At 38.6% G+C, this 10,996-nt stretch overlaps 1 protein-coding gene across 2 annotated transcripts in view; it reads right to left on the bottom strand.

The window, feature by feature from the left end:
- The window catches only part of TRPS1 (transcriptional repressor GATA binding 1), a 172,523-nt gene extending 163,857 nt beyond the window's left edge, over window positions 1–8,666 (bottom strand). The window contains exons 1-2 of one of the 2 annotated variants that reach the window (XM_005420688.2): window positions 8,506–8,666; window positions 4,556–5,484 (exon numbers count right to left, since the gene is read on the bottom strand). In XM_005420688.2, coding sequence (XP_005420745.1) covers window positions 4,556–5,484; window positions 8,506–8,542 — 966 coding nt within the window. In that variant the 5' untranslated portion in view covers window positions 8,543–8,666. The remainder of the gene's footprint in view (window positions 1–4,555; window positions 5,485–8,505) is intronic. The other variant, XM_014306892.2, reaches the window with a different exon arrangement.
- Between the last annotated feature and the right edge of the window lie 2,330 nt (window positions 8,667–10,996).

Below are 10,996 nucleotides of genomic sequence, written 5' to 3' on the forward strand. Positions count from 1 at the left end.
CAGTAGATACTCCACCCAGAGATGCCCAATCCCTGGTAGTGTTCAAGGCCAGATTGGATGGGGCTCTGAGCAACCTAGTCCACTGGAAGATGCTCCTGCCTATAGCAGGAGGGTTGGAACTAGATTAGGTTTAAGGTCCCTTCCAACCCAAATCATTCTGTGATTCACATATGATAAAGCATTAGGCTGAGTGGTATAAGACAACTCTTACAATACTGGATGTCTAGAACCATAGAAGAAAACAACTGTCAATAATCTCTTCTTATTCTGTGGAGTAGTAGCTAATGCAGTAATTTATTCCTTTTCTTTTTCTCCCCACCCCCAGGTGCATTGAAATGCAATCAACAAACCTAATGATGGCTTTTATCAGGCCATGCTTTTTCAGAAATTTGTCTTCTTGTATGTCTGTCTAGATCTAAAACCATGAAACAATCAAAATCAGAGGACTAAATTAAAAAAAAAAATAAATTGTACAGTCATAATCTTTTTAATGTCAGAATAGAAGAGGAGGTAGATCTGTGCCAACGAGCTCCAGAACCAGGGCCATGCTGAGCAGGAAGCACCTCAAAGGTAGCATACACAATATGAAGCAACCATAAGAACTGCTGAGCACTGCAGTCTGTCTTTATTCATGGCTGCATAAATACCCTTCTCCCTTGGGACATGCCATCTAAAACCCCTACCTGAACACAGACATTTCTGTCCTTTCTTCGAGGGATGCTATTCTCTTTTAAAACACACCAGGAAATGGGGTCACGCTCCCTTTTATACAATAGCCTAATGGCTTGAACACTTGTTCAGGAAACAGGAAAAGTAGGTTCCTTTCCTTGCTCTGTCAGAGGGGATCCAAGCCTGCTTCTTCACCTTTGCTGGGCATGTCCTACGCCTTAGCTATAGGCTGCTATGTGGAAGACAGCACTCTCCAGCCATCCTGTTGAAGCTGTCCCAATTACTACTCATTAAAAAATTGGGGGTTAGAAAAAGACTGCCTGCCCTCTACTTGCCAGCAACTTGCCTGTCTCCAGACGTTAACATACACATTAAAGAGTCATTAGATCAAACAGAGAAGGAGACTTAATCATACAGCAGCAAAGGCAATAGCTTTCAGCATCATAGCTGTTAACTTAGTCACATGAATTTTACTTTAAGTGAAGTCTTTAGATCCAGAATAAAGGCTACTGCTTTAGGCACGTCCATAAAGCCTTACACAGGCTCAAATATCCAGCAAGACAAAGCTGCCTATAGAGATTGATCAATTAACTAAATGTGAAGAAAAAGTAATGGGGGGCACATCAGCAAAAGATCCACTGAACTCACTTTAAATATTATTTTGATAAAAGCTATAAAGCTGATTAACACATTCCCTGGGAATTCAGAGATGTGACAGTGATGTTTTCTGAAATCTATACTGGCAAGAAAGTTAATCTCCCAGAAACAGCTGAGTGATTTCACCCAATTCTATGGAATTTATTGTAACTCAATGAACCAAAAACCTTTGAAAATAAAAATGGGAACAAAGAGTACAGGAGATTTTCAACAGAAAATAACATTTTTTAAAAAGACAAAGGAATCTTGCTGCATTAAATATTCATATCAAGTTAAAATCTGCACAATAGGAATGCCAGAAAGACTGGATTATTTACACAGTTCCCAGACAAATTTTCTTTAGGTACTACAAAACACACTCCCAATATTTGAATACCTGTGAAACCATATGTATATCCCCAGTTTTGCTGATTACAACCCCTAAAAGCTGCTTTTAGGGTTGGGAGGGTGTTTTTTGGCTGTGGGTGAGGTTTAACTTCACTTCTGTGATACAAGTCCAAAACCACATTTGATTTCTTTTTCCAAGCCCTCAGCAAATGGACCACATTCCTAGATCTCTACAGATAGGATAGAAGATACTGTATTTTCCTGCACTCAGACATTTTCCCATTGCTTTTTGTTTGCCTTTGTTATGAATGCAAACTGTGGGGCTCCATAGCATCCCTCACTACTACAAATCTCCATACACCATCATCTCCAACTGACTACTGTGAGCCAGATCAAAGTCAGTCATCTTCATCCTCTGGCTTCTGTGCCCAGTTCCATGGCCTGAGACCATAAATCTATCGATAACTTCCAGCCTAGCTACAACAGAACCATTTGCAAAGTGCAAGGGGATCAATAAACCAGATCCTAAGCCCAGTTCATTACTATTTCAAGTTAATTACAAGGGATTATTTTCATTTAGCCCAGTACCTATACAAAATAATAGTGTTAATGTGAACCAATTATTCTTATTCAGGTTCAGTCCCCTCTCATGTTATACAGGAGTTTGACTGAACTGATTTTAACTGAAGCACCAATCAATATGATCTCTTGTTGTGGCGGGAGATGCCAGCCATTCAGATGCATGAGAAAAAACCCTTCAAAATGGATATAGGAGTAATATAAACATGTGTGGATGCAAAAGGGATTTTCAAATGTTCTTTTACTTTGTTCATGAATCTCACAAAGCTGCTATGAATCAGGAGTGGAGGAGGAGGACGCATAAAAATATTAATCAGTTACTTATCTTCTGACATGTTCTGGATCAACGCCTGGCACACGTGCAATTGATGAAGTATGGCATTTGCCACAAAAGCTTATTTAATCTTCTATTCCCATATTGACCAGGGAAAACTAGCACCCTTAAAAATTAATTTTCTAGGTGAAGGGTTTTTTTCTTTCAAATAAACAGCCAACATTGTATAGGCTGTCTGTTCTATTTTGGAAAATGTTTTTTGTCTGAGAAAAGACTGATCTTAAGTAGATTATCTATGGACTGTTTCCTAGCGCTTTTTGTCTCCCCTGCAGTATCTTACTGCCAGAGTTTAGTAGACAAGTATAGTCTAGGTTCAGCTGTTTTATTTCTCATTCTATCAGTTCAAACTGAGATAGCTCACACATCTGTTTTATTTCTGAGAGCACTGCAAAGGAAAAGCATCCAGCTCATTCTAATCAAGCATAAACTTTCCTATAAATAACTAAGGACCTAACGAAACAATTGTTTGGAGGAAATGAAAGTGTGTTTAGAAACTCAAATTCCTCTATACTGTATGTCAGAGCTGTTCTAGTTTGAATGTCTTCCTGACAGCACGGATCAGTTGCTCTAAGATGCTGTCCCTGGAGTCACCACACCAAAACTATAGGAGGAAATCCAGGTATTAACATCATACTATGTGCTAATTATAAATCATCATTTCACAATTGGACATTATTAACTTCTAACCTCTTTTAGCTGTATCACATATTTTCTTTCTAATCAGAGTTTGACAGGACAGAGTGTCTGACATGAGACAGTAATCTTTTAGTAGGACAGCAGTTCAAAGATTGCAGCTTTTACGCATAGTAATGACCGTAGTTTGATTTGCTGTTCTACAAAGGAATTGTAGAGTTTCTTCAAAAAGAGAAAAAGTTTAAATAATTTGAAAAGCTTCAAGTTCCTGACTTGTTTTCTGGTTTTGGTTTCTTCCTTGATGTTAGACATTAGCCATCTTAACCTGTCTTGCAAAATTTCTTTACTACAGCTGTGGCTTCTGCAAGCATAATTTCCACCTTTCTACCTTTTTATTTTAACATACCCTGTAGGTTTTATCTGGTGATTACTACAATGTTTTCATGTATGCAGGCACTTGAAAATGGATGGACATTTGAGCATGTATGGTATGCAAACTTCATTACTTTGGTTTGATTTTTCTTAAAATCTGAATTTTTATATCATGTAGAATACTGAAATATCCTACTGTATCTCTCAGTTCCAAAAGTCCAATTTTTTTTTTAAAGCATCATCAATTTTTTAAACTAATTAAATACTGGCTGATAAGAAACTAACAAAGAGTCCATGAAAAACTTTTGAGTTCATTCTTTCATGGAAAAAAAAAGATTTCTTTTTCCCAGCAGTATCTGGGGGTTTTTTCCTACTTCAACTAGATGAGAATGACTGAGGCAATAATCCTTTTCTTACAGGCTTACAACATGAAGGACAGCATGGATTACTGTTACTTTTTGAAATGTTTTAAATATCCATTGTGTATCCTGTTTTTCTGGCACTAGACAACTTCAGAGCTGCCAAGACTTGCCATTTATTTTATCTTAATAGAGAATCAATAAACCAAATCTTGACTCCCAGCAGCTGATAATTTAGGATTACATTTTTAATTTCCAGCTGCTGTCTTTTGTCTATCTGGTTGTTATTTTTCATTATTATTTGCTCTTTTCTTTCTGTGACAGTAAATCCTTCAGATATGATTACCAATTCAGCCGTTTGCCCGTTTGCTGAATAAGATCTCTTGCTATTGATTACCATAACAACTAAATCCTACACGGAAATGTCACTGGTCAAAAAGCCAAATACCCCTCTACGCTCAGCAGACCTGCAGAAAGCCTGGCTAAAATAGACCAAAACAGTTCTGGGGGCTTAAGCAGGTTATATGAGATACAGGAATCACGTAGGTAGGACAGGCTTTGCAAGATCTGGCTTTGCAGCTGAGAAGGCAGCGAGCAGAAGCGGGGAGGCTGGGAGCATACAAACCTGCACATCGTAAGTCCCATTTAATAGGACAGGCCTCTGGGAATTGATGTCCTGCAGTACCCCTGAAAGCACAGTGCGGTTGACTTTCTGGAAGTCTTTGGAGTGGCTGAATTGCACCATGTTGTGGAGAGCTAAAATTTTAGTGTCGAGCTCAGCATCCTGCCTGGTGCGGTTGTGCAGTCCTAGGTGGTACTTGCGGAAGTGTTTGATGAGATCTGTGGGGTCGTTCCCATAGTAACCATACCCACAGATGTTGCATTTGAAGTCCTGAAGCTCTGGAGACAGAGGTGCTGTATCTGGATTATCATTTACCAACAAATCTGCTTTTGATTTGTTCAGCCTTAAACCCCCATCTGAAGGCACTTGTGGGTTTTTTGAGGCCATGGGGACCGGGCTTGAGCCTTGGCCATCGGTTTGACCACTTTGCACTTGCACTGTTTCATCTGAAGCTTTTGGCGACATCTGATGCTCCTCATTTGTCTCCGCTGCATCTCCTGACGGGGTACAGACCACATCTTGGGTGTCATCTGCATCTGATTTTTGAGGAGACTTCAAGGGCTCACAGATTCCCCCAACAGCTGGAGATGAGAAAGCCAGCATATTTCTGTCTGTCACCTCATCATGAGGGAAGGATGGAACATTTCCTCCCTTATTGTGGCTTTCATAATTGAAGCCAGCCTTTTCACTCAGCACTGAGCTTTTCAAGTCCTTTTTAACACTGGAAGATGGCTCTTGGACATGCATGCAAAGTTCCTCCTTGTTACTTAACTCTGCCGCATCACCCTGGTCAGTGTTTTCTTGCATCTGCTCTGCAGAAAATTCTTTTTTCCTTCCAGACTCTTCACTTTCAGTACCTGTAGACTCAAGGGTCTGTACCTCACCTTCACTAGCAACGTTTCTTAGAGGGGGATTCTTTTTCCGGACCATATCTACCACAGAAAAAGAAATAAGAAAGGAAAAAAAAAAAAAGAGAGAGAGAGAAAAGAAAAAAAGAAGAAAAGAAAAAAAAAGAAAAAAAAACCTATAGAATTATTCCAGATATACAAGATATATAACAGATTATAAACCTGACACTTTTAAAAGTATTCTGAACTATATGAATATATTGAGTACATCAACTTTTCAGAAAATTTTTGTTGATTAGGTTTTTAAGCTATGCAGAAAACTTTTAAAAAATTAGCACACTGAGACTAAACTTAACTAAAAAGAGAACTATAAAAAACCTAAAAAAACACTTCCATAAGAAGCAGGTTTCATTAACTTTTGGGATGATAATGGTCTGGCATGAAGAATTTTAAATTAATGCTTCTTTTAAAATAATTTTTAAAAACTAAGGGAAAAAATAAACTTTTGATGTCTAATGTTCATACACAGTACCTTCACATATAACATAGCTTTGCAAAAACAGACCTAAAAGACATAATCTTAAGAAGAACTTAAACAAGTTATTAGGAAGAAAACAGATTTAGGAGAGAGTAAGTACTTGAGGTTTCAGAGAAAGTATTTTCCTAAGCAGGTATCAGTTTCCATATAGCAAAAGTTCCCCCTCCTACTGCCCATAAACTTCAAACAGGATTATATGGATATTCTAGAGTCTAGCCCCACAGTCCATTATTCATGTAATTAGTTCTATTTGCCAAACAAAGAAAAACTAACTTTATTAGGAAGCCCATTGTCAATAAAACTTTACAGGCCTGGATCCAGACATTTGACATCACCGTGTGGCTGAGCCAGGATCTGCCCTGAAAACACCTGGAATCCACATGGATCTCATCAGCCAAGCCTTTCAGTCCTCCTTGCAGACATAGCCACTATTGCTAAATCTGCAAGTACACTTCCAGGATCCATTTAAGAAAGCTGAGACAGGACAGCAATAAGGATCAGAGAGAAAGGGGGAGTCTGCCACCGATGAGTTAGCTGCTTTCTGAACAGGGGAGATTATGGAAGGACAAGCAAACACACTATGCAGATACTAAATCAAATTCCTCATCCACTTCACCTTCCCCACTCTATTTAAGAGAAAATATATATATTAAACTCCCCTGCTTTCTCAGCTGTGTGGTTCTGGATTTGATATTCATCACCAGCTGGTTTGATCCATTTGTGTTCACATGCTAACTATGGGCAGAAGACAGATGTGCCTCAACTTTTCTATGCTCTTAATCTTTGCCAATGCTGTATACAAGGATGGATGTTTCTCTTTGCCAGATTGTGTGTGGTCTGGTGGCAGCAGCCTGCAGTACCACACATGAGATGTGAGCTACAGACTCAAGTCTGAGCCCCCATCCCAGGCCAGCCCTGGCCCAGCCCTACAAAGGCACTGGAGATAGACATTGCTCTGCTAAGAGAGGACCCCCTGAAGGCTGTGGGAGCAGCCCTGATGTGCTCCAAATGTGCTGTATCCAGACCTTTGAAAGCCGTGGACGACCTTCTCAAAACAGTACTTCGAGAAGCAAGGCTGGGGACAGAGGTTAAAAATAAAAGAACAGGCATCTGTACATTCTCTTATTTACATCTGCTCCACATGAAAGGGCACTATATGCTCTGTTGATAAAAACAGACAACTTCGTAGGGGAAATGTTCAACTTGTGTCTTGGGCTGGCTCTGTTGTCTTTGTGGTTGAGCTGATCCACAGGCAGCATGGGCTACAGCAAGGCGGCTTTCACACAGAATGCCAGCTCATGTTACAGAAATTTTGACACTCCGTGTGGTCTTAATAGTTTCTTAAATGCCTACTGCAATGCCTTACTGCAGAAGACACGTATGCTTGGGAACCAAATGTCTTCTCTTTAAAATCAACTACACCTACCAGGGGATGTGTGAACTAAACTGGACTCCTTTGTCCCCAATAATTTCTGAACCATGAAGTCACTCAGAACTCAGAGAAAAGAAATATTTTCTGCTGTAGTAAGAGAACTATTACAATATAGACTCAGCCTACTAAAACAACATGCAAACATATATAATTCAAGGTACAAAGATAGTCATCAGCCTTTCAGCAGTGCTACTTCTCTGTGAGACTCCATGAATGCTCTTGGTTAACACACACTAAAAATATCTGTGAGTATCTCTGATAGGTGTTCAGCTAAGTATGTACTTTTCTCCTGTTACACATCCCAAACCATTTTCAAAATAACTTCCGTTTAAATGCAATTCGTGGCAGACGACAGAGAAAGAAGTCCTGACTGTGCAGTGAAGAAAAATCAGAAATCAAGAAAGTAAACATCATGACTGTTACCTCAGTCAAAATTAAACAAGACTAAATGCAATATTCTAAAATGTTTTTGTTACAGATATTTTTGGCAGATAAGGAAAGCTTAGAGATTTGCTATCTTCATGACAACTGACAGAAGAAAGTCAGAGAAAAGGACAGAAAAAAGTCCCTTTAAAGAAAAGAAAAGAAAAATCTAGACTCTCTACAGGCTAACTGGACAGTAGATCTAGCTACTTTAGTTCTAATTTTCCCAATACATTTGTAAGTCTGGGTTGTTAATGGAGGGGGAAAAAGGAAACAGTATCTGCCTAATGGGAGCTTTTTCATGCAACATTCTACATTTGGAGAAAGAAAGGAAAGAAGAAAGAAGATAACATTGACTTCCTTAAGTTGAATTTAAAATATTTTGCCTTCTTTTTTCTTTTGGCTTTTGAAAAATCATCTGTCATTTATTTGATATCCACATAAGGGGACAGTAAGAAAAGACACAGGGATTTTTTGTTGTCGAAATTCCACCACTATCATTTTTCAGAGACGTATTATGTAAATAAAACTACATTTGCAATACTCCTAAATTGAAGAAACCATCCCTTAGCAAGTCATAAGTTAGATACAGAAAGAATATAGCCACTCTGAAATTATTATCTCTAAGACAAATAACAGATTGCACAATGTTTTATTGTGTGCCAAGAACGTTTTCGGTTAACAATTTCACTTGAAAAAATAGATCACATACTTGTAAAATCATACCCAGCATTGACTTCATAAGGCATGTGGCTTTAGAGTGCTTTTTACAATTATTAATTCTATTAGTCAACTAGCAGGCGGGCTAATGCAATTGTCTTAGAAGATGCACGGAAGACACAGAAGACATTTTGAGAGCTGATCTGTATATCTGCAAAACAAAACAAAAAAAAGGTTTTCCTTCCTAAATTATGCATTCAAAATATGGCGTTCACTTAAAAACATTATTATACCTATTGTACATTCCCATGCATCTATTACTGGACACTATACAAATAGAGTCTGCTGCTCTCCATTTCCCTCCAACATGAGAAATCCCATAGCTCTCTTCTCCTCAGAAGGAGCTCCTGCTCCTGCAAGCACACGCACTCACACAAAAAGACAAAAAATATCTCAGAGCTAATGTTTACCAAACACAAAGTCTAAAATAACTTTAAAGTAACTGTTGAAAATGAGCTGTAGAAAGAAAGTGTCTTAAAAATTCACATGCATCATCATGGGACTGGCCTAATGGGATAGTTAATGGCATCTAAATAACTCCATCAGCAGTTGTAAGTTAACCTCTGCTGGCTGCCTTGTGTTCCACTTCAAACAAAATTAGTGGTGTTACTTTCATTGTTAGACAACTTCCCACACCTCTCCATTTTGCTATCCAATTATGATAGCTTCATCAATGGTCTCCAGTGCCATTGCAATTGTAAGCACATTTGCTGGGTGCTATTAAAGAAGCCAAGTGAACAACAGGCTTTGGGACCTGGCTTTTCAGCACTGAAAATAGTGATCTGCCCATAATAAAAGAATTACTAAGCCTGATGTGAATGAAAGGACTTCTCGAGCTGAGGGAATTTTGGATAAGGCCCAGGCTGCAGCTATATGTACTTTCTCTCAAAAACAGGCAAGGCTACTCTATGTGGTTCATACATCTGCAATATTCTGTTCAACAGTCACTCACATCAGTTTATCCCTGGAAACAAAAACTTCTTCTAGATCCAGTTTGTAATTCAGAATAATTAATTACCATAGTGATTACTGAACTTCTTAAAAAAAAAAAAAAGAAAAAACAAATTCTGGTAATCAATAGTTTCGTACTAGTGGTGAAGATAATGGCTAATTACCTGCTGATCACCAGCTCCCCAGTGGGTCACTGTTGTTGCTCATTACTTTTACTGAATGTGACGGCTTGTCATCAAAGCCTATTGCAACAGAATGGTTGTTGCCTGGTGCTTGTGCTGCAGGTTTAGGTCAGATCTTAGTCATACGCTCTTTTTAACAGAATAATCCATCTAGAAATAAGTTTGAATTTTATGATATGCCACTGACTACTCTTTGTACAAGTAGATGCACAAGCAGACAAAGAGCAAACTGAGTCAAGGGTATATGAAGACTGTGATATTATCAGTCAATACGCTGCAGCAACAAAAAATTAAATTAAAATACACATTTATATTCAACAGGCTCAAGTAGGACATCTTTGTTAAGGGATAGTAAAATTAATACTTTTACACTCATATATTTTACACACCCACACAAAGACATATAATGCACATATGGTGCTTGAACATCAATCATTTTCCCAGAATAATGCAGCAAAAAATCATTAACTCTCAGTGTCTCAGCTTAATATATGTGTAATACTTACCTATCTCACAGGAGTGTTGTGAGGTTTAATTAATTAGTGACTGCAAAGCACTTTGTGATCCTCTAATGAAAGGTGCTACATACATAGCACAAAGTATTATTAAAATAATCAGGACCACAAAAAAGCCCTGTGGAATTCCAGCCTACACTGTCTGTTGGGGTTGGGAGCGATCTTATTATTAAAAGGAGACCATCAGACTAATTTTCATAAATTTTTCAAGATTTTTTCCCCCTTTGCTGTTTTGATAGCACGTTAGTAACTAGAAATTTAATCTTCATCATCTTAATAACATACACTCATGTAGTTTGTTACTGCAGGGCTAGAGAAGGGAGCAGCGCTTTTGGCATTCATCTGGCTTTCCCTTTTAAGAAAAAAAAAAAGTTTGAGAGATTGAGAGACATATTTTGACACCTTCCCACACTCCACTCCAGCAGGACAGCCGATCATGTGAGATCGCAGGATACTTGCTATAGCTGCATGGGAAAATGATGCTGTGGTTTTAATTTCTCTCCTTTTTAGACTTTTTCTTTCACAAAAGAAAAAAAAATAAAGAAAAAAAGAGAAGAAAAACAGGAAAAAAAAACACAAGGCACAAAACAAAACCCAGTTTATTACACATAAGTAGACTACAAAGACTGTCTGCTGTTCTTCACATAAAAACCCCTAAGTGTTCAAAGCGCCGGCTTCTATCAAGCACATAAAGTCCTAATCAATGCGGAGCCCCCTCCCTACTCTCCGTACAACAATCGAGCAGCTGTAAGGCACACGAGGCCAGCGAGCTCCTGTTTTGAGACTGAATTTCTGGGAAACGTCTCGGCGGCGGGCCCCTCCCCCGGGGGCCCAC

This window comes from Geospiza fortis, unplaced genomic scaffold (genome assembly GCF_000277835.1).
Source record: "Geospiza fortis unplaced genomic scaffold, GeoFor_1.0 scaffold111, whole genome shotgun sequence".
Classification (NCBI taxonomy): Eukaryota; Metazoa; Chordata; class Aves; order Passeriformes; family Thraupidae; genus Geospiza; species Geospiza fortis.